Raw genomic sequence first — 24,902 nt, 5'->3', positions numbered from 1 at the left:
TTCTGCTGATCGATCGGCCCATGAACATAGAATGGCTAAAGGTGTTTATAGGCCGGGTCGAATCCCAACTTTGTAACCCATCTTTGTGCAGCCAGTTATAAAATATATTCAAAATATATAAATAAGAAGTGAGAAAAAAATAACTTCAAATTGAATTCAATGGAGCACATTACATGGTTTACATGGGGGAGGAAAAGCCCAAGGGTTAAAACAAGAAAGACACCTCTAAGCCTTACAAACTCAAAAGCATCCTTAGCCACACAAGGCTTGCAGTAGCTTATATAAATCGGTGATAGGAGAAAAGCTCAGGTACATATTCCTAACTTTCAAGTTGATAAGATTCTGTAACAAATTAAAGAGAAATGACAAAGATTTCATTCTAAAGTTGTGCCCCGGTAACTTGGCAGAAGGGCATATGAAGCACTACAAGATTTTGGGCAGAAAAGTTTGATGGCAGAGATTTCATAGGATATTTCAGCCAGTAAAGGTCGTAACTAAGTTTTCTATTCCTTGTATAATTGTATTAAAGCCATATGTCATATATTGGGCACTTTGGAGCTGGGTTATTGTACCGTGAGAAAGTTAAGGCATCAAATTGGGTTTGAGTCAAGGGTGAGAGAAAAGAGAGTTAAGAGTTTGTGAGAGATCAAAGGGGGTTCTTCATTATAACCAAAAGGATACTTTCATATTAGTGAATTTCTTGGGAATCACCAAGAGGACGTAGACACAACACCGAACCTCTATAAATTCTTATGTTCTTTGTGTGCGTATTTACTTTTGGGTTTATGTGTGCTTTATCTTTGCGTGACTTGTGTGTGATAGTTGCGTAATCCATCAACGACAAAATCTTGAAATGTTTCACACAACACTTGTTGCTTTTGTACATAGTACCATTTTGTCCCCCCCAAAAAAAAAAGGTTATTTGACATAAAAAAATTTAAAATAGTTACATGACTGACAAAACGTACTTTTATCTTCTGCAAAACAATTTTAGATGGATGCAATTCAAGTCCAAATTACAGTTGCAACTAAGTAGATATTCAACGTGCAAGAATAATTGCATGTATTAGACAACCAAATGACTAAGTAATTCAAGATGATGATTGCATATATATATATATATATATATATAATTTTGAAAAAAAAGGATATGCAACCAAGTTGACATTGAAAGAAATCTAGAATATTCTCAAAACATTCTCTCTGTCTTTTCGCTTCTAATTCTTTGTTAACATTAAGAAGACGCGTTGCACCTCAGGATCGAATAATAATATGATGAATAAACGAACCAGGAAAACCACCAGACATTAAAAAAAAAATGTCAATTAAAATTAGAAAGCACATTGGAAAGACAATAGAAATTACAATATATAATAGAAAATGGAAAGTAGAGAGAGGAATTTTCCAAGCATTGAAACTTTCAAGCCATCCAGCTCTCTCTCTCTCTCTCTCTCTCTCTGACTAACATTAACATACGCCAATGCCGTTGCCAAAAATGAGATGTGACCACGTGGCCATCTTCTTTTTTTAAGAGAGAGGAATTTTCTTTATTATTTCTGTCAAGATGATATGATTGCATGTATTAAACAACCAAGTAGACTTTGAAGCACAGACTCACGCAGCTAACTAGGCTCTGCTTTCTTCATCTCCAGTTCTCTGTCCCTCCAAAATTGGCTTGTTTTCCCTGATGGCTTTTAACAATTTAATACATTGAATGCAACGTAGAAATTTTCATGGCTTACATGGGGAGGAGAGGGCAAATTAAAATATCTTGCACCTCACAAAAAGAAAATTAAAATTTTCTTCTTCTACATTTTTGTGTTTTGAACAAGCGATATTGGTGAAGGAGAATTTAAACACGTGATCTCAGTTAAAAGGATAAATGCTACAAATTCCTTTGCTTGATGATCTCAGCATCTTGGGCATACAACAGGCAGATTCCACACTTTACCACCTCCAACTCCGGAAAGGGTTTGCGGCGGTCTTGTTTCAGTGAGAAGTCAACAGAGGCCTCAGTGACTAGTTCGTAGAAGGCCGTGGGGATTTCAGCTCCCCCTATAACTTGAAAGACATTATTATACCACCACACAAACAACTCATGGGAATCAACTGAAGTCCTTACATACGGATAGGGACTATAAAAAGGATGGTTGATTTCGTGGCTTTCACCATTGCTAGTTTTGAAGTTGTACTTGCATCCAATGTCGAAGGTGTACTTGTATCCAGAGTCCAACCATCCAGCATTATTGTTGCTGTATACAACAACAGAAAGAGCGAAGCCCAAGAAATCTGTACGAAACCAATCGGGAGGAAGCTTGATGTTTATTGAAGATCCCTCATTTTGATGGCTGAACCAATTTGGAATGTCATACCCCGAACAGTTAATGGCAACAAAAGATCCCCAATAAAAATGTTCCTGTACCATGGATGGTGATCATAGTTATTAAACTCATGAAAAAAAATGTGAAAAAAAAAACAGCTGCTTCAACAGAAGTGAGAGTGACAGAGAGTGTGTGCGTGAGGTAGAGAGAGAGACCTCCTTTAATTCATTTCTATTATCTGGTTCATATTCATCATAGGAATCATCTGAATCATATGATGCTTCTTCTTTAAACTTTGATGACGCAGTTGCCATTCGCATAATTCTGAGCTGTGCATCAGCCATTATGTTGCTTCTTGCATTCTCATCCAACTTTGGGCATCCAGAAAATATACGTTTCTCCTCAAGCCGTGGAGGAGAAAATACGTCCCAACCTTGTGTGAGTGCAGTCCTTGAACTTGACACTTTCTTCAGTGACGTGCAACGACCTGCTTCAAGACATTGCAGCAATGGGGGGAGCTCTGGTAAAGATTCAAGGCTCCGGCAATAGGTTAGGCACAGGGAAGACAGCTGAGCAGCTTGTTTGATGCTTGCAGGTATGCTCTTAATTTCGGTATCTTCCAAATCTAAGGAACATAATGAGGTTAAGCAAACGAGAGCATCAGGGATTTCTTTGATACTGCACTCAGCGAGGATTAGTTCTCTCAAAGAGAGCAATCTGACTTGGTCTACTGAGACAGGAGGCAATTTCCCAAGGCTCCTGCAGCCATGAAAGTTTAGAGTTTCAAGATTACTTAGATTGTAGATACTGTTTGAGACAACCTCAAGCTGCCAGCAGTCATGGAGATCTAATTTTCGAAGCCCAATTAGATTTCCTATCGATGAGGGTAAAACTTTAACCGCTGTACTTGATAAACTAAGAGACGTCAAATGTTCCATAGGCTCCAGTATTTCTGGGAAGTATTGGAATTCAGAGCATAATTGAAGATCAAGACTCTCAAGATATTTTAACTTGTGAATGCTCGTTGAGAGACTCAGAAGGCTGCCACAAGCAAAGAGACGAATTGTAGTGAGACCGAAGAGAGACTCCAATGATGACGGCAATTCTTTTATTGCTGTCTCACTCAAATCTAGGTCACTTGTATACCTGGGAAGCTCCGAAAACTCGCCAAGAGATTCGCAGCCGTTTAGACTAAAAGTACCGGAGACTTTCAGATTACAACTGTTGCTCGGAAGTTTCTCAAGGGCTTTACAATGAGTAACATTCAAGGAACAAAGTTTTTCTAGAGTCCAAACTGATGAAGGCAACTCCTTTATTGCAGTCTTAGATAAATCTAAGGATTCAATGTTGACAGGCATCTCAGGAAGATAGTTGATATTCAGGCAGCCTCCCAGATCAAGATAAGTAAGTTTGTGAAACTTTTGAAAATAAGAAGGAATCTGAACCAAACTTGTACATTCACAAAGATCTATATGCTCAAGGTTTGAACTCCCAGACAGATCAGGAACTTCAGTCAGATGCTTGCAGTAACTAAGATCGATCACTTTTAAGTTCCCAAGTTTCTGTGACAAATTAAAGAGAAATGTTCTGAATCATTAAATTCACCACAAAACTTTCCACAACTTATACAAGAACTAAAATAAGCATATAATTTATATATATGTACCTGGCCTTTATTCCAAATTTGCCCAACAACCTTGCTGCAAGGCATTCGAAGTTCAACAAGATTTTTCGTTGAAAATTTCGTAGGCAGAGATTTCAAAGGGTATGCCAGCCAGTGAAGATACCGAAGAGCATCAGGAAGAGACTCTAGACCTTGGGAGAGATCGAAATTGTTGAACATTAATGACAATGACAATTGGAAGGAGAGTCCATAATCCTTTAGCATTCTATTGATGTAATTGAACTCTATATCCATACGCTGGAAGTCACATTTGGAGCTTAGATGAGGATCAAAAATCTTTAGCAATCTTAGATTATACATATTTTGGAAGGCTGCTGCACCACTCAGTTTTGTAGTCGCAGTGGGGTGAAAGGATATGGATCGAACTGTTGCAGTTCCCTGACAATCAAATAGCAAAGTATAAATGAGAATAAAACATATAACAAAAGTTGACATGTTTATCAAAAATGAGTTTTCTATGGTGTCTTTTCATAGAAAGCTCATGATATTTTTCTTTTCTAAGAAATGCTTTGGCTCTTACTGTATTATTTTCCAGCACATGACAGACATCCTCAGCATCCCACAACCTATCGCGTTTTCCAGGCTCTTCGATACATTGTTCACGAACAATTGCCCAACCCATTTCTTGTAGCATATCATGCATCTCAAGGCAGTTACTTGTTGAAATCGATATGAGGGACTTAGCAATGAGAACTTTAATCCCCACCGCATAGAAACCGTGAAGATGTATCATTTTTATCACAAAATCCATATCCATCCCTTTATAGAAACATGCTATATCAAGAAATATCTCCTTCTCATTCTTTTCTAATCCATTGTAACTATGTCTCAACACACTCAGAATTTCTTCGTTAGGGAATTTTTTCAATTTGCTCAATTCTTCTTCCCAGTCTTCTATTCTCTTGTGCGGAAGGAATAAGGGACCCAAAGTTTTAAGAGCTAATGGAATGCCTTTAACATAATGTACCACCTTTCTTGACAACTCAGAAAAATCTGCTTTTGGAGACTTATTTTTGAAAGCATGCGACTGAAAGAGCTGAAGAGCTTCATTGGGACTTAATCTCTCAACCTCGTATATCTTATCATCATCAACCCTTTCCTCAAGTAGGCTCCTATCTCTAGTTGTTATAATGATTAGACTTCCGCGGCAATACTGATCATGGTCACCAACAAGAAATTCTAGTTGGCTTGAAGCATTCACATCATCAAGAACAATGAGGGCCTTTGTACGGCTGATCCTTTCTCGAGTAAAAGTTGATCCAATAGACGGAGTGTCGATATTTAGATCTTTGTCCTTTAATATCTCACGAAGAAGTTTATTTCGCAATTGATTTAGTCCATGTTTTTCTGATTCCTCCCTAACATTTGCAAGAAAACAAGCAGCTTCAAATTCAGAGGAAAGCCTGTGAAATACAACATCAGCAAGGGTGGTCTTGCCAATCCCACCCATGCCCCAAATACCTACATAGCAAACACCTGGTAAATCAAAGCATAATAACGACTCGATTTGCTCAATTTTCCATTTAATTCCAACGAGTCCCTTTAAATCGCTTGACGATTCGCGATTCAATTTGGTCCAAATATCTTGGACAACTTTCTTAACTAAACTGGCCTCGGACCTGGCATATATAATTATAAGGGACAAACAAACAAATGGTTAGTAGCTATGCCAGCATAATGAAATAGTCACAAGAGAAATCAATATAAGTTAGAGAATTAGTTACTCTGTCTTGTCTGAATGATCAAAACCAGATAGATTGGCTGCTTGTGTCAAAGCTGTCCTCCACTTGTGCACCTTGTCAATATTGTCCTCGAAGCGTTTTTCAAGCTGACGAAATGCAAGTGCATAACTCCCTTGTTGTTTTCGTACATCTGATGGACTGATGTCGAAAAAAATGGGTATGACCAACTGGCCATTTTTGTCCTTGCATTCTAATATATGCACAAGTTCCTCCAGACACCAAGTGGAAGAAGCATAGTTTTTTGAGAAAATGATTACTGAAAGCGTTGATCTCTCAATTGCTTCGAGGAGGGCCGGTGCAATTTCCCATCCTCTCACAAGCCTATAATCTATGTACGTTTCGATTTTCTTCCGGCATAAAGCATCATAAAGATGGCTGGTAAAAGTTAGACGGGTGTCCTCACCTCTGAAACTAATAAACACATCATACTTTTCTTGAAAACACGTGATATTAGTATCAGCAGCAGCAGCAACAGAAGAAGAAGAAGAAGAAGAAGAAGAAGAAGAAGAAGTAGAAGAAGTAGAAGAAGAATATCTCAATGATCTGGAGCACATGTACAACAGAATCATCATGATGATGATGATGAAAGAATCTTGAAAGAAGCCAATGGACTCCATATCTTTCTCCCTTTCTCTGAATGCACCAGAGGAATAATTAGTAGCCTTATATGTTTGTGACTATTTAGATATAGAAGAAAGAGAATCTGATATTGGAGATGGAAGGGGTTACTTAAGTTGCACTTGAAGATCCAATTAAGCAAGAGACAGAGAGAGCTAGAAATAAGTTGCCATTGCCAACTAGAGAGATTTCTTGCCTTTGTTGTTTAGAAAGAAAGAGAATAGCTAGGTGAGATTTTATTAGTTTAGGTGTTGTAGTAGTTGACTTGACTATGTGCACAAAATTACAAAACGAAGCTGGGAAAAAAGAAAGGCAGAGGGAGAGCTTGAGACAGGGGAGAGAGGAAGAAGAAGGAAAAAATGGAAAAAGAAGAAGACGGAGACAGCGGGAAGAAGAAGGAAGAGAAGAGAAAAAAGAGAGAGATATGGGAGATGACGCAAAAGAGGGAGAAGAGGAAAAAATTGCAGAGACTGACAGAGGAAGGAGGAGGAAAGAAAGAAAGAGAGAGAGAGAGAAGAAGAAGAAGAAGGAAAAAATAAATAAAAAGAGAGAGAGGAAGAGATGGAAAGTGACGAAGGAAGAAGAAGACGGGAAAAAAATAATAATTGATGGCGTTGGGAGAGATGAGATATGGGGAGAAGAAAAAGAATTAAAAAATACAAATTAAAGAAAAAGAGCGTTGGTTTCGGCGCATCTTCAGATGCACATGCATGCTCACACATTTTTTTATAATATTTATTATTCGGAGTAACTAATTATATACTGGCTCCAGTGGAACGCGAGAATGATTCTTAGATGCAGGTGTCAAGTTCGAACCCTTTTGATGAAAAAATATTTTTTGGTAATATTTGGCTTGTCAACAGTGGAATTGTTATAAGTTAGATTCGCTGAAGCCTTGTTCATGGGTCGAGTCGGGTCCAAACACCGAGTGAAAATCCTAATCCTTTATTTTCGTTTTGATTTTGTTGTTTTTAGTAGAGTGGAGGTGCATATTAATCCAGTTGACTCCCTTCTTAGTTTTCTTCCATTTGGGGCTAACTTATCATTCTAAGAGCCAGTTTGACATGAAAAAGAAAGTTAAATAGATCACTACAAAAAAAAAGAGCAACAGTCACCATTATTTGATAGCATTTGATAACATTTGCTGAGATGACTAAGAAAGGTAAAAAGCCTAATTCATCATATGTAAGTTGAAGAATGAAGAGAGATCAAGAATTGCCCCATTATTTACGTTCAGGCATAATGTTATGATTTATGCCCAAGTTCAAAATTGAGCCCCTTCAAAGTTGTATGTGTTTTTCAGGAACATAACCACACCAAAAACGCACTTGAATAGACCCAAATACCATCAAAATTAAAATACTAATAAACTTCAAAACCAAAACCAAGTAAGCCTTTTCCCGTTGCATGCGAGAACTTGAAATGAAACCAAGAATATCAATGTGCAAACTCTCTACTGTAGAGATCCTTACCTTCCAAGCCAAAACAAATAGGCAGTTTGAATGTTGACAAAAATCCTCATCCAGAAGCCCGTGAGATTCCCAAATTTCTGTCTAATAGGGTTTTTTTTAGGTTGACTTGATTTTTAATTTTTTGAGGGTAATTAGGTATGTTGAAGTGAGAATTTTAATATATTTGAAATTTTATACACATGAAATTAGGGACTAGATTTTAGACCAACAAAAACTCAAAATAAAATGAGATTTCGAGTCAGGAACTTGATCTTTGTTTTAACCGTCAATCCATCACTAAGAGCACTTCCAGCGGAAGGCCTTTTGCCCGGGCAGGAGAGGGCCTAGCCCCACGAGACGGCTCCAGAGCGCAAGGGCAAACCTAGGCAAGGCGTGGGGCTCACCAACCTGGGCAAGCCCACAGACAGAATCAGCCCGTGTTGTTGCCTCGGCAAGTGATTAATGGTGACATCATTATGATGTCAATAGCCAATTTAAATAACAAAAAAAGGGAAAAAAATCACACTTTTTTTAAAAAATAAATAAATACCTAGTCATATTCTTTACTTCCCACACCAAAACTCTATAGAAATTCCTCTCCTCATATCTCATGTGAATAGTGGTTGTCCTTAGATTGCTATGACAATAGGTGAAAACATAACAAGCCTTTTGCAAGAGATGTCACTATTCACATGAATAGTAACAGCCCTTACCTCCTCTTACCCTTTGCCATGACAAATGTGTGAAAGTGCTCCAAAGAATGTGTTATCGAGTTATCTACGTTTGCTCTGACCTCACAATAAGTTATAGGATTCAAAGTTTCAGACCAAAATTGGATGAGTTAAAACTTAAAACTGCAGGAGTCATAATGAAACTTCCTCCTTTAAAAAAAACATAAATAAAACTTAATTATACAGTGCCCCCCTAAAACTAAAAATCCCACATTGATCTCCGAAAGTTACGACTACCCACCTTGCCCTCTGACTTAACCAAAATTTTGTCTTGCTTTGGCCCCATATTGCTGAATAAGAAGGAAAAAGACCACTCAGGTCTATATCTAGAAAGGAGGCTGGATTGGAAGATTGAGAGACCCGGGACAGTGCAGGTTTGCAGAGCTTTTTCAAAGAAAAAGCGATAGCTCGAGCGAGCGGAATACTTGAAGCGAGTATATAAAGAACTAGAGTAGAAAAAGCGACTAGTTGGAGAGAGGGGAAGAGCTTCACTCAATCCCTGCCTTTGCATCTTTCTTCTCTGAGCCCGGGGTCCCGGGGACTCATTCTGACTGAAACAAGGGGTGGGTCTTTACCAACTTAAAATTAGATTTTAGGAAGCCAAAAAACGTGCCCCTACGCGAGCCTTATTGAAAAGGCCCCTAACTAATTAAATTTTGTCTTGCTTTGCCCCCATATTCCTGTCAATAACTCCGTCAAAATTGACGATGTGTCACCTGCATTACCCTTCTCATTTTAGGCGTCTTAGGAGCCATGTTAGCATTTTGATGGAGATATTCAGGAAATTGACAGTGGGGGCAAAGTATAAACATCGGTCAAATAGGGCAAAGTGTAATTATAACTTCCAGGGGCTAATGTGAAATTTGACCGTAATTTTACAGGAATTGCAGCAATTAAGCCAAAAGAAAAGCAAAAACAAAGCTGTTAATAAGTAATTTGGCATGGCTGAAGCGAATGTTCATGACTCCATGACGTACCATTATCCAACACAACTTTCTACATGGAAAGTAAACCTAAAGTATTTACTCAAAAAATATATATATCACCTAAAGATTATTTGTATTGTGGGGGAAGCTTGCCTTTTTCTAATATGTACATATTTACATGGCAGCATGTGATAGAAAACCATAACAAAATTATGGTCCATAGAGTAACTCAGTCCCACCTGGTAAGTTTTTTTATTTGGCCAGGTTGCTTCTCTTATTTACACATCTTCAAATCATCTAATTAGCATAATGCCAACATCTATACAAGCACAAGAACTAGAGAATCTTTTTTTTTTATTGGTCTGAACAAGAACTGCAGAATCGGATCAAACTAATTCCATGAAAAGAAGCACGCTGGAAAGTGATGGAGGTAACAGTGCAGCATGCTACCTCAGAATATGGACATGTTCGGATGAAAAGATTCCCAGCCGATTTGTTGGCCATATAGTTACAAAGGTGGACCTCTCCATTCCTCACAGTGAGCTGCTTGTTAATGACTCAGAACTGAGAAAAACCAGCATTTGGTAAAGACCTGCATCTTGCCTCAACTGCCAGCGTCTTAGTAACGCCTCGGCATGGGTCAGATCCAAATATAAGGTTTGATATCCCAATTGAACAGCTATTCTTTCCCAGACAACCCTGCAAAAAGGTAATATTATCAAAATAGGAGTAACAAACTAAAAAGGCACGAAACAAGAAACAAAATAACATGTCAACAAAGTGGATTCAAGCAACGCCACTGAACTTCCTCTTATGTCTTATCTATCAGGCCATAGGTATTTAAGGTTACAATCGTTTGAAATTGTTACCAGACCATGGCATTGTCATTGACTAGTGACATCATTCAGTGGAACTTCCATCACTTTTTTCAGAAACAACTGAATCTGTTAGTGAGTCCCTTGCTTTATTTCTTAACAGTGTCAAATTACAGTCCAAAACTGTACAATGAAGAGAATCTCGCAATCTTTGACCATAGGAATAGTTTCTATTTGAACAAGTGAATGACCTATCCAATCAAACGGCATTTTAATATAGAGAACATACATTTGAGTGACGATAACGAGATATGAGAAAAGAAGAACAAGTTGTCCAACTAAGAAAAGGGACCAACCAAATTCTTACAGCAAAAAGCATTACAGTTAAATAATAACTCCCAGCCAATCTATGAAAATCAAACAAAAGGTAGCTCCAGTGGCCTTCTTTGTACCAAAAAAGAAGAAACAAAAATCAAACAGTGAATGCCCCTAAAATGCTTAGATAAAACAAAGCCCACAAAGACACCAAAAACCTGCTCCGATCCCAAAGGAAATCCACATCTTCCCTCTTATCTTAAAAATTTCTTGTGTTTCTTAAAAAAGAAATTAAAAAAAACAAATAACCATTTAGACTGCAGAACATAAAAGAGTGAACACCTTGTTCACAGCACATTGCATCGAACAACATGATTTGCTCCTCTCCAGTCATGCACATAAAAAAGGGGTTGGAATGTTTGAAGGTAAAAAGACAGTATTAAGGCCTACCTGCATGCAGTTTTTCTGGTGATCACCAAATTAATCTTATAGATAAATTTACTACAGCTCTGCAAGCAAACTTGTGTCCCTTTTAGTGGTAATTACTAATTATCCAAAGCGTAGTAATCACATTAGTTCAACACTCAGGCCACAAAGTACGTGAAATGTTCAAGTGAAACTCAAGTTCAATGCCCATTGTGAAGCAGATACCACGTTTATATGAATTTACCGGAGATGATCTAAAACATCATTACCTCAGAGACTACGGACAATGAATTGGCTGCATGACAATTGCCTCTAGCAAAGCTCTGGCAGCTACCTTGAGGAGTTCCATAGCTAGCAAATTCTATGGAAGTGATCATCATCCCATCTTGACACTGCAAATGCATTTCTGGTCTCAGATCATTTACTGCAATTTTTCCATCAATAAAGTCTGGATCGAACCACTTCTGGATAGGTGGGTAGTGAGACTCTGACACTTGAGCACAGATTACCCGGGTTGCACGCAACTTGATTGAAATCTCAAATGGATTCCCTCCAGTTTCCTCCAAGATAACAAGTAAATTACTGGAAGCCTGTAACCATGACCGTGGTATGTGGTACCTGGAGAATAACCAATTCTGGCTATGTTAAACAACTAAACTTATTTCCTATTTATTCAAGTATAAATTACAAAGGTAGACTCCTAAAGTAAAGGGAAACATTTGAATGCATGGGTTGCAATAAATTTTTAATAGGGAACTACATTTCTTCAGCCAGATAAAACAATGGTTTCAGCTAGTTTTAATTATTTCATATATTTCCACATAGAAATTTACCAGGTTTGAGTAGGCTTCCCGCAATTGGTTGAGCACTTATCGGAGTTGTATGCCCCACGATAATCACAGATTTCTTGGCATCCATCCTTTGGAGCAACAAGTGTCCAATATCTTCCTATATGGTGGCCGTTGACCCAAGCCTGGCCCTTTCCCATGCTTCCTAAATCAAGAGCAACTGGATCTGTGCCAGCAGGGTTGTCGAAGTATGTCTGCTTTATTTGAAAAGAGGAGTACTCTTAAATAAATTATATCTTAAGAAATAAACGAGTGATATACTATGCACTACATCTTGAAGAGACCAACTTCTGATAGTTATTTCAATTTCCAACACCACCCTAATTGGGTTTCAAAAACCTAACTTGTTTACTAGGCCCATTAGATGATCAAAATAAACATAGGCCCATTAGAAAACTAAGCATCTAAAACAATTGCAAAACATAACCCATTTGGTCTATGCGAAGGCCGTCAAGAGATCTGGTCTATATGTGGGTTGAGATGGGGATTCAAGATCTCAACTCAGATATCAATCCATCGGGCAAACCAAGCTACTTCACTTCCAGAGCCATTAAAAACATGAAGAATTCATCTCAACTCTTGATAATGCACATAAAATTAAGAATTCTGATGATAAATGAAGAAAATACCAGAAAAAGACTAACAATAGACAATTTGTAGCAGGCACTGACAATTTTGAAACTTTTTCCACTCAAAAAGTAGCAACACCTAAGCATAGTGCTCAGGTGAAATGAAGTTGTGTTCCCTCCCTATCAACTAGGGTCCATTTGAATAAGGAGCCACGTTATATTAAAGCTATTTTAGAGCCAAGAAAAGATCAGCGGAAAACATGGATAATCCCTAATCATTACAAAAGCAAAGGAATGGATGCTTCACATATAAGTTTTCAGAATGTAACTTTTCTGAAGAATTGATTTACCTTGTACCAGGTAAACGTGGATGGATAAGCATCTAGTGACAGCTCAGCCCAACCTGCCTTCTCATTTTCTTCTATGGTGTATATTTTCAAGAACTCACCCTTAAGCCCAACCTATAATCAAAACAAATTAACATCCACCTGACAACTTTAATACTTTTGACAGATAAGAGCTTGCAAAAAAAATTTATTTCACAAAAGACGAGATCAAGGTATTCGATATAATAGCCATGTTATAAGAATGGTAAACAGAATTTAATTTTGGAAGCAGTGACAAAAACGAGAAAAGGAATCTGTATTCTTATGAGCTTCAAACCATTTCCAATTTTGTAAAAGGCAAATTCAAATGCCTATTTGGCATTGAAAATTGTTCCATACAGTTACTAAAAGTCTTGAGTTCCAACTCTTAATGCAGACAATAAATCCCTTCTGTATTCTGTTAAGAAACCATGGGTAGAACTTGCCCCTAAAAACCGGCTTGTATGGAAAGGGTGCCCATGAGTTTTTAAACCACTCTAGGATATGCTATTTTTCCAATGTGGGATCATGAGTCCTACCATATTCCATGCAAAAGTATTCACTAATTGAGTGAACCAGGTCCTGATCAAGACTTTAACATTTCCTAACTTGGTCATACATGAGCTTAAGATTGCATGTTGTAGATTTAAAATAATGAAGATGAGGAAAGATTTTTTCTCACATTATTAACTCAAAACAAGTGCCACAAACAAATGAATGACACAAAATTTTCCCATCTTCAAATTTGAGTTTGCTGGAGCTACAGATCTATAATGCGGGAGTAATCACCCAGGTGAATTAGTAAATATTTTCAGGAATTCACATTTGTATGAATAGTGATTACCATTGCAATGCATATTAGAAGCTGATATTGCCCCCAATTCTATTATACTAAAGAACACAACTTTAATATACAAATATCCAAATTTCAAGGATTAGATCATGGACACTCTCGATTTAGGTCCATATGCCTGATAAATGTTTAAATGAGATTTCGATAAAGTGCTGATATGTTGTGCCTGAAAATTGGCAATTTGATACCCACATTGAGATCTATTTAATAAATGGGCAAAGGTGCAGATAGAACTTATAAGTTGGCAGCATGTAATCAGTATAACCAAGCAAATAACCATTTAACCTAGAAGGATAGTTTGGAAAGGGGAAAAAAGATAGAAGACGAAAACTCACAATGGAATTCACTACTACATCACATACCTGGTAAGTCCATAACAACTTTGTGAGGTCAACATCCCCATTTTTAAAGCCGGTTAGTTTAACCTGTCCTCTGAATCCAGCCCCATCTCTCTCCAATAAAGCACCATAGTTCTGTATAATAATTATCAAATCATACGACACGAATGGAATCAGTAACACCATCCCTTGGGGGCATGTAGATCCAAAGGAATAAAGACAAACAGCTTATGTAGATTTTTTTTTTTCTCTAAGGAAAAGAGAGGATATTAAGAAGAGAAGGGGATGCAATGAAAGTGGACCAGAGGTGCAAATGAAACAACCCGCCACATACAACAGACAGAAACACCAAGTCCAAAGAAAATTACAAAACAACACCAACCAGGCAGAAACAGAAAACAAACCAGCCAACCTACAATCAAAATCCTCAGAAATATCAACTCCCCAATCCATATTCAGAAGGAAATGAACGCAGTCAAAAAACCAAGAACAAACTGAGGCCCAAAGCAAGGCCTAGAATCTGGCCTTCTCCTACAGGAAGTCCACTCTCCTCGGCTTTACCCTTGGAAAACTCTCAATAAATAGAGTAGCAAGAAGAAGGCAGCACCAACTCAATCTAGCTACATGAAAAAGCTTATACCACACTCTCACGGCATGAAATTTAAGGCCAGAAATGTAAATGACTGCTTTGAAACCAAAGCAAGGCGCAAGCTACAAATTCCTAATTCAAGGACAGATTGGGTACGTTAATTAGTTCATGATAGTATAGGTACCACCCTTAGGACTTCACTAGGAAGTAGGTTTATTCAAGTGAGATGGTAGCTCACTTCTTTTCCAGGCTACTACCTCAGAAAGTTACTCCTTCACTTAGCAGTTAGCACCCACAGAAGAATAAACAACCTCATTCATTAAGACCTGCAAACCATTCGAACTTGTCTTTTAAGAAAGGAAATGCATATATTCTTACATTTCTGTGAGTTCCATCTTACAAGCACTTTCAGTGAGATCTAACAAACATCAGTGAGACTCTTCCTGTGCTAAGTAAGGTGCAATATGTCTCTCTTCTATCCTTTGAAATATAGGCCAAACCATGTCCCAGTTTTAGACTTGATCCTCACTAACCAGATTCTACCCTCCTGATACAAACTAATTAAAAAATCAACCCACCCACAGCGTAGCTATTTAAAATTCGTTTACCTGTTATAAGAAGTTCCTCATATATATAAAATTCCTAGATCTCTCTCTCTCTCTGTACATATATATACAGTTATTCTGTTATCCGGATGTCCGCACGTTATTATTGTGCGGATGCTATTGTAAACAGGCAGGAAAGCAGGGAGGGGTAGTACAATATACATGGCTTCTGCACAATAATAACTTCCGGATGTCCGCATAGGAGAATTTTTGTGTATATATATATATATATTATATAAAAGAGAGAGAGAGAGAGAGAGAGAGAGAGGAATCAATTTCTTTTAGGGTTTCATCTCATCTCTCACCACTTGTCCCCCTTTACTTCCACCAATTACTTTACATCCAAAGGCTTCGTGAGAACACATAACATTGGCTCTGAACATGCTAAACTTTTTACCTGCAATCCCACTGTCTGAGATAACAACACCAAATCATTGTATCCCTTGAGAAACTTAACAGGTTGCTCCACCTTGACCCAATGACCGATGACACTGCCTTCAATAAAGAGTGCAATAACACATATACAAGACAAACCAATATACAATAACGGTTAGAGAGCATATGAAGGAATAATATGCACTGCCACATTGAAGAAATCATATATCTGCAGTAGTTTGTTAGTATGAATGTCCCAGAAGAAGTAGATTAACTTGAGTCAATTAAGCATCTTCATGGTGCCAAGAAAACAACCGCAATGATATTCATAGGAATATAAAACACTGATGTATTCAAAAGGAATAGTTACTCAGATCCGTGAGTATATGAATGAATATCAACAATCATAAGAGCTAAGTCTTATAACCATAACAGCAAGGTTATAGCTTCTTGAGACTCCTAACAAACAACTACAATTACCTATTATTAGGTGTGAACTTAGAACATATATTATTATGACGAGACTCACTCACCACGTCAACACAATACCCCAAAACGATTATTCACTAAGGTCTTCCCATAATCGCTCCAATGACCCAGATCAACAGGGCACATATTGTAGGGCTTGGCATATTTTTTCCTTGTCTCATGACTCTAGTGCTTTAAATTGACTACTAATATCCTCTTTTCTGGATGTTCATGAAAACTGGTGGGGTCACGATGATAAATAAGTATCAGCAGGAACAGCCCTTTAAAATGATTCAACAAAGCCATATATCTCTCAATAATTCTTTTACATATCTTCCCTAGCTCATTCCACTTCTTTCTTAATGAGCCACATATTTATACAAATCTTTCCATTTTCCAGATCATAATTGCTCTAGTGAATAACTTAGGAAAATAGACAGATGCTCGTTCATCAATGGATAAACCTATATTTTTACAAGATGCATTATAGTCAGAACTACCATCACCTGTAAGCTGACCATTAACAAATACGCGTGACACATCACGCATGCTATCAATTGCAACTGCTGGACTAATCTTGCTTTCCTCCCAAAAGGAGATGTCATCATCTGAAACAAAGATTCTGCATTCCACAAGTGAATTAATAGGTATTGACAAATATCAAAGAGTTTTGAACAAGAATAGTTAACTTGCTCAAAATAAAATTTGACATGAGTTGATTTAAGAACTGAAGGTACATTAAACCCTAGCAATCTCCATCAGAGGCATGAAAATCAAGATAATGAATTTTGAAACATGCACTATCATTATGCAACACATGAAATTCCAACCATATAATTGGAAATCAAATATTGGTTACAAATTACAGTTGACAACTACTAGATGCCAAAACGCAGTTACTAAGAATGTTTCTTTATTTTCAATGACTGAAAGGATAAAGGATGTAAAATCCCAAATGACTGGGTAGCTACAACCCAGTTATCACTTTGTTCCGTCATAGAACAGTATTTTTTTTATGCCAATCAGAAAATGTTAATGAAATCAAATAAGTGGTGAAAGGCCACAAGGTGGAAGGCAAGGAGTAAGAAGTCACAATTTGATACGTTATGCCAAGCAGGAAATGTTAATGTTTGTTATGTTATGCCACATAATACTCATCCTATCCAACAAATCTGATCCACTTGCAGAGCTGTATTCAATAATATAGATGTACCTGGTTATATGCCAGAGATAATCAGAAAGGTCTTTCGTCACATTTAAATGCTCCAATATTCCTTGAACTGTAAAATTATTCTCACTCCAAACACTGATTGGCTCTTTTACAGTCATCCACGATTTGGTGATAAACAAATCTTCATTCTTGGTAATGAGTTGTTGTCGTGTAGATATACCTGAGTAAAGAGGCAAATCAAACTCTACACTTTTGATGGTAGTTTGTGCCCCAACCTGCCCAAACATTGGAAATTAAAAAAAAAAAAACCAAAAAGACTCAGAGAAAACCACTTAAAAGCTTGTTATAGGCTAACATAAGCACAACTGTGATATTATCTTCATTTAAGCAGTTCTTAATTGACAAGGATCATTCTAGATGAATTTACCCACAAATTATTTAGAGATACTATGAACTAAACTTCATTGAAGTACCTAACTGATGAAGGGAGACATGCAACTGACCGCATCAATATAATTTCTATGCTAAAAATTATCACTGGAACCATTAGGCAAGACTGTTTATGGTTTCATACAGAATCAAAACATCCTATTCTTTCTATTTCACTGGGGTTTGGAGGAATTTCCATGTATGGTCACTCCAAGCAGGTTGGTAAATATTCAATTCAGCTCATCACAACAGCTTGGCTGTTGAGCTCAAGTTAGAATATCAACAAATTATTAATAGCTTCAATTAAAATTTCATTCAGAACGCAGTACATCACTGAAATTTCAATGCAGGTCATATGATGTGATATACGCTGCCAACAGGTGCTTAATGTTCCATTCATCAACAAGTGCAATGTCGAATAATGCAACCATACCTTGGCAGTGTTGAACACCACGTTCCGGCAGTCTGGCAAAATACTGACTGACCATGGCGGTAGGTTATACTTTTGACCAAGAAATGTTACAGAAGCTGCTTTATGTTGATCGATGTTTGCGAGGAATGCGGAGCAACTGATTTGAGTTCCATACCAAGTAAAGTTCAGGCCTTCATGGTGAGCTTTCATACGGTATACATGTGCCTGAATCCAAAACAGAAATTATCTTGAAGGTAGGACTACCAAAACTCCAAAACGACCCACAGAAAAATGATACCAACGGAACATTACTGTTTCTGACATTAGTCACATGTAAAAGACTTGAGGATGGAACAGTAAAATATTGGGAAACTTCTCTAGTGCAGTTCTAGATGTCTAACAGAACGTGTTTTTTTTTTCCTTTCATGGAGCTGTTTAACTCTAGAATGACAAATTCTCCCCCATGGGGAAAATTTTGAAAGAGTGAAAGAAACTTTTAACAGACAATATATCTCAAACTACTTATTTCATTTCAATTAGGAAAGCAAGTTCTCTAAGAAGATCCACCGTTTACATGAGACTACAATGACAAAGTAAATTATTTAAAATCATAGACATTTTTTAAAATAAAAAAAAAACACGGAATGGTTTATTCTTTTGTGTGTCTCTGTGTGTGTGTGAATTTAGGGACACTTGCAAATATAAGCAGTTAAGAACTGGATCATCAGATCACTAGTTTCTCTTTACAACTACCTCTATGAGGTCCTGATAAAAAGTCTAAGAAGAAATACATGCTATGGAGAACATGACAGGTGACAAATCACGACGACTACCACTCAAAAAAAGAAGATGCATATATTGATTATAATTTATATCAAATTATCAAGACCAGACAACTATGTAGATAAGCGCACTTATTACAGCAAGAGCACATAACTCAAGGTTTGGCTGAAACCTCTTGGTTTGGTCCCAATTTTATATAATGCGGTGAATCAGCAGCAACAAGAGCAGGTTCACAGAGCTTTATAGCAGCATGTAGATCCTTCAAATGTCCCCATTTAGGGTCACTCAGCAGACCTAGTTAATAAATCAGTACAGTTATTGGATTCAGTAATGTAGCACTTATGCTAACTTTTCATTATAATATAATCCACAGGAAACTCATTATGACTCAAACGGAAGGGCTTGCACATGCACTGAGAGAAAATGAAGCACCCAGAGGATTAAAATGTAGTCATTTTGACCCAGTTTAACCTACCATATTCATCAATTGGAGCATCATAATCATAACTGGTAATATAAAAGGGGCCCCCAGAAGTCCGTCCAAAGTTTGTTCCACCAAAATACTGCAGCCACACAGCAGGGTTGTCAAGATACAGCATTCTCATATAGTTAATAGGAGCATAAATAAGACATAACTCAATGACATGTAATTTGACAGCAAACAAAGTAGGGAAATCAGTCCATATTTCAGCCGTAGCTATTACCTTTATTGCCAAAAAGTAATAACTTCTGAACCATACCTAGCTCATGTAGATGTTTGACTATTGTCCCATCCCATGATGGTACTAGTTGGTCCCTATCCATCTAGCTATAGAAACCTTAACTTTGTACTTCTTTCACTAACATTAAAAGCACTGAAGAAGGCAATTAAGGAATCAATTTTGGCCCCAAAGGAAACAAAACATTTCGGTCACAGCAAAAAAATGCAAAATAAAGTTTAGCAGCATAATGAAACCACCCAAGACATGTCAAACAGATTTACATGTCAAACTTTTTATCTTGCATATGAGACATACAGTTTCCATGCACTTTTATCAGACTAAATCAGCAGTGCATATATGGGTTGTCCTTGTACCATATAATAATTCTGAAAGCTCCCTCCGCGTTGGTAAAAGCGTGCTACTGCAAATGCAAGATCTTCAACAGGCCTGTGAGGTAATCTTCCACCCCATGACGCATACCTTTAAAAAATGAATGCAAAAAGGTTAGACAACCACTGCAAGAAGCAAAACGTGTAAAACCCAAAGGGGAGGACAGAATTCATTTTGGGAGGATGTGTGTTTTTGGAATTCTTCATTGAGTACCATTTCTTCCTGTCTTTATAGGATTTTCCCGGTCTCATAATGTGTCCAAGCTGGCAAGAAAGTGATGACTTTTTGGTAGGTGTTTTTGGCCTCTTTTGGAGATTTATTGGAAAAATAAGAGATTCTTTGAGGGCAAGGAGAAAGTAGCAGAGTTGCATTGGGATAGAAGTTAGAAATAAAGTTTAGCTGCTCTATGGGCTTCTTCGTCAAAGAAACTGAAGAACATTCGTTTCTGTGTGATTCTTCTGGACTGGGGAGAGTGTTGTATTCAATATAATTTGTGTTTTTTTGAGGTCGCTTATATATTTTTTGAGGGACTTATCAACCATCTTTTTTGTACTATCTTTTTAGCAACACAACATGTGACCTTATTATATTACAAAAATAAATGATTCAAAGTTGGAGGCGTAATACAAATACATAGATTTAAAGAAAGTAAGGCCAGCAAATTCATGGGATATCAGCATACCATCCATCCCAATCTTCTGTCCACAGTGTTGGTTTGTTATAGGAATTTGGCCTGTAACCATCGCAATAATATCCATTGCATGCATCTATCTGTGAAAAACAAAAACTATTTATACATAGATTACAGCCATGCAGAAATTTCTGAACATTACAGGCTTCCACAAAACAAAGTGCATTTAATTACTTGTCCTATCCATCACATCTTGTTGAATTTTAATACTTGTCATTTTTCATTTTTCAGTGCAAAATAACATTCATAAGCATTGGTGATAAATGGACACACAACACAAGGTAAAGGCCTTACAACACTTCCTGGAGCATCAACTTGCTTGCACATGACCCATGGAACCCCAGCACCGAGACCTAGAGCCATCTCAGCGGCCCACTTAACATATTCTTTCCCTTTCTGGCCAAATGAGCTTTCAATATTTCCATATTCATTTTCAATCTGATAAAAATTTCATTGCAGCCTCATTAAAAGCATATATGAGTAAAGCCATTTGAAATAATGAAAACATAGAAATAAATCTGATCACGAATGAGCTTATTTAAAGAAAAAGCTCATCTGCATTCATCCTGAGCAAGCAGGAATGGAGAAAGAACAGATTTAAATATCTGAATGGGAATGGAAATATGTACTTAGTGTGTGTGTCACAGTGGGAAATATTGTGTGAAACAAAACCCCACGCATCCAAGTCATGGTTATGGAATGGCCTTCACACCAGACATAGGTATGACCCCAACTGAGAATAATGCATGATGGACAGAATATGATATCCACAACTTATAACAATCCCATTCCTTCTATTATTCTGCTTTCAACTTGCAAATCTCACAATCCAAACAGGGCCCTAAGATCTCATGTAGATAAATAAGCTCAAACAGCCAATCTATATAATGTTCCAATTGAACTTCAAAATTGTCTTACAACCTGCAGCATAATAATTGGACCACCTTGCCAAGAAAATAGTTTTTCCTCTCGCATCAGATCCACCATCTTTTTAACAAAACGCTGCATTTCCTCCTAGAGAAAAAACAAAGCAACATAAGATGTCAAAACCACCACTACAAACTGCAATCTACAGACTGATCAATTCAATGTGTAAATTAAACTAGTCAATAGAGGTCAATTGTAATTCTACATGAATCCTAACAACACCAGAACAACTCACAACAACTTCTCAGGAAACATTATGTAAAACTTCCCACGTTAAAATACTAGTTATATGGGATTGACCAAACCTGTATAACTCAGAAGTAGATAGTGGATTAGAATTTTTTATTATAAAAAATTAGCATATATAATAATTTTTTTTTTAATAGAAACGATTTTTATTAACAAAGAAACAAAGGATGTACAAAAGCGGGAACAAGAACCACTAAGACCTATGAAGCTACAGGCACCCACAGTGAAACAAAAACAATGAAGCTACAAATTCCAACAAACGAAACAAAAACAGAAAGAGATACAAAAAGCATATATAATATATACATAATATCAATTATCAATTAGGGGATGTAAATAGAAATCTAGAGATAGTCCTATCATTTGTGTTCTTTTTGCTTGAAGTGGCTGAATAAAGTTTTGGATGCATAGGACAGTATGAAATGTTCAATTAAAATAAAAACAAAACAAAAAAGTACTGCAAAAGCACAAGTAATATGTATGTGCAAGTGCAGAAAACTTAGGTGCACTGAACCTTAAAAGGTGCATTGTCTGTTCGAAACTCTATTCCAGGGATGTCACGCAACCACACTGGGAAGCCTCTGCAATATAGTCAGTTCAAATAAGATAAAAATTTCAAATAAATTATATACAGGTACCAAATTAATAGTTTTAACAATATCTTATAAATAAAAAAACATTTTATTTTAACTTCGACTACAACTTGTTACGACATTTTATTTTCCCAAGCAATTATTGATACCACAAAAGGTAGAAGGCTTCTTCTGTGGAAAGAACCTATGACACACTAAATGTACAATAAGAAGTTAAGCACCGTATATCATGCAACATACAAATAGAGACATGATTAAAGGGCATCATTTTCTTTAAATGGTGTATAAGTAGGAAGGGAACTTGTAAAAAGTTGACAACAGAATGGGAAAGAAGTAGAGACCCAAAATTCCACTTAGCAGTTCCTTTATATAAATTCTTTGACACCTATTTTCTTTGATTTATTAATAATTACCCAATGAAATACATGAATGACTCTTCAATCACCTAGAAGTGTCTAGGAATTTTGAACAGTTTTGCATCATTTTCTTACTGAAGTAATTTAGGAATTATTTACTTCAAATGTACTGTGGACTGAGTTGCAGATGCTAACTTTTAGAAGTGTTTATATATAAATATTTCAACACCTATTCCCCTCACTTCATGCGAGTACATTGTTCTATCTTATACAATTTAACACCAACATAATTCATTACCTTGTACTCTTGAATTTCAAATTTACCATAAACATGGTAGACAGCATTCAGTTACAGAAACCAACCACTATCTCATGTGCAAAGAACCTAGCAGACACTAAAGTACAATAAGAACTATTGTATATCATGCAACACATAAATAGAGAGAAAACAAGGCACCATTTTTCCTAAAAGGTGTTGTAAGTAGGAAGGTAACTTGTAAAAAAAAGGGAAAGAAGTTGAGACCCAAAATTCCACTCAGCGCAGACATAAGGGCCTATGCGTAGATGGAGATAAAGTCCACTGGCTCCCACTAAATTTGCAAACTTGACGATGTCATATCTCCCCTCAAAGTTGTACTGAACAAGTTATTCAGAAAATTTTCAGCAAAAATAAATGCATCCTATTTAAGACAACCATAAGGGTATCACCCCAGACTCGCTGTAGAAAAAGTTATGGCACCTGTCCTCTCTTGGGCTCATGGCCACTCCAAAATGCATAAGTTTGGATCACATCTGCCCCACCTTCCTTACTCTTTGCAATCAGATCAGGCCACATCTGAATTCATGTTTAAGGCTTAAGATTTGTTCAAAACAAAAAGTAACATGTTTGTATCATCTGTGAAAGGTAGTAAATGTATCGCAAAAAACAAAAACAAAACAAAATACAAAAAACAAATATTGATACAGAACCCTCTAATCAGGCTCTTCAGCAGCCCTCTACATAACGACCATACACTTATGAAAAATATGCAATAATAACAACGAGCAATTCTATTGGGACCCATCAATTCGCTAACTAGGCCCAAAACTCTCTCTACATCACATTTCACGTTAACAAAGTAGTGTTGGGTCTAGTTAGCAAATTTATGAAAAATATGACTGATTTAGTAGATTTTATGTTTTTTCACTTCAAGTGTCCCAAGAACTACTTAGAACCCAATCCTCAACAAGCTTGATACAGAAAAAAAAAAAAAACAAACAAACAAACAAATGAATATTGAATTTGTTTGTCAAACCATAACATGTAGAAGCAGAAAAGCTATGGCGGAATTTTTGAGGGAGTGAAGTACTTCGGGAGTGGCGCGAGGGTAGTGGATGCCAGCAGATATGAGCATGCGGCGCTTTCCATCGATGATCAGAGCTCTGTGGTCGTAGCTCACGTTGAATGGCTTGAAGAACGTCTCGGCGGCGGCGAACAAAGCAAACTGAATTGCCAGGCAGAGTAACAACACACATCGAATCCAAAGCCTGCCTCTTTGGGCAACCATTTCCTTTCCTCTCTCCGCCTCCGCTTCTCAGTGAGTGTGTGTGTGTGTGAGAGTCACCGTCGGATCACTAAGGCCGACTTTCGTCCCTGCTCGACGGGTGGGTCTCGCAGTCAAGCTCCTTCTGCCTTTGCACTCGAGGGCCAATCAAGAAGACTGATGGTGAGGTCTGGGAAGGAAACTAGCGGAGCAAGCAAAGAAGTGGATGTACCATCTTCTTCCCTTACCTAATATGTCGACACCTGTCACTACGGCAGAAAAAGAAAAGAATTCAATTTTATTAGACTCCTTCAGGTTTGGGATAATTACAGCAAGACGCCACAAATTTGATTATTACAAGTAAACTTGTTGATTTTCTACTCAAAATTTAATGCTGTCATTGAAAAAAAAAATTAGGGAAATTATAGTAAATTTGAAATCAACTTCAAATGACTGTATGCAATAAATCATGGGAAATAAGCTGGTATAATCACAAATTAGAAATAGTGTGCTCAAATAATCAGGCTACAAATTGTATTCTAATATAATCACTTGGGGACGTGAAATGACCGAAGTGCCCTCCATATAAAAACATATCTATTGGGGAGTTATTGGCCATGGATTGGCGACCTAACACT

At 37.1% G+C, this 24,902-nt stretch overlaps 2 protein-coding genes across 3 annotated transcripts; both read right to left on the bottom strand.

The window, feature by feature from the left end:
• Positions 1 to 1,688: 1,688 nt before the first annotated feature.
• On the bottom strand, positions 1,689 to 6,865 carry LOC103322737 (disease resistance-like protein DSC1). Its single transcript, XM_089053888.1, has 5 exons — positions 5,730 to 6,865; positions 4,526 to 5,624; positions 3,988 to 4,383; positions 2,550 to 3,883; positions 1,689 to 2,402 (listed from the first exon to the last, which is right to left on the bottom strand). Exons 1-5 carry the CDS (start codon positions 6,362 to 6,364, stop codon positions 1,886 to 1,888), a joined length of 3,981 nt encoding a protein of 1,326 aa, XP_088910014.1. The 5' UTR covers positions 6,365 to 6,865; the 3' UTR covers positions 1,689 to 1,885.
• Positions 6,866 to 9,568: 2,703 nt separating this feature from the next.
• Positions 9,569 to 24,483, bottom strand: LOC103322681 (beta-galactosidase 9). 2 transcript variants are annotated; one of them, XM_008224614.3, is made up of 19 exons: positions 24,091 to 24,483; positions 23,481 to 23,576; positions 23,265 to 23,377; positions 22,307 to 22,373; positions 21,538 to 21,630; positions 20,911 to 21,054; positions 20,608 to 20,696; positions 19,910 to 20,015; positions 19,310 to 19,397; positions 19,007 to 19,128; positions 18,073 to 18,276; positions 17,253 to 17,485; positions 16,546 to 16,661; positions 15,594 to 15,691; positions 14,027 to 14,137; positions 12,797 to 12,907; positions 11,863 to 12,071; positions 11,299 to 11,647; positions 9,569 to 10,172 (listed from the first exon to the last, which is right to left on the bottom strand). In XM_008224614.3, exons 1-19 carry the CDS (start codon positions 24,286 to 24,288, stop codon positions 10,032 to 10,034), a joined length of 2,688 nt encoding a protein of 895 aa, XP_008222836.2. In that variant the 5' UTR covers positions 24,289 to 24,483; the 3' UTR covers positions 9,569 to 10,031. The 2 variants fall into 2 exon arrangements, with proteins under 2 accessions (XP_008222836.2, XP_088910013.1); XM_089053887.1 differs by lacking the exons at positions 23,265 to 23,377; positions 23,481 to 23,576 and having other exon boundaries at positions 24,091 to 24,288.
• Between the last annotated feature and the right edge of the window lie 419 nt (positions 24,484 to 24,902).

This window comes from Prunus mume, linkage group LG6 (assembly GCF_029339155.1).
Source record: "Prunus mume cultivar Tortuosa linkage group LG6, ASM2933915v1, whole genome shotgun sequence".
NCBI lineage: Eukaryota > Viridiplantae > Streptophyta > Magnoliopsida > Rosales > Rosaceae > Prunus > Prunus mume.
Note: the sequence above shows the minus strand (reverse complement) of the source record. Positions and strands in the feature narration are given on the sequence as shown.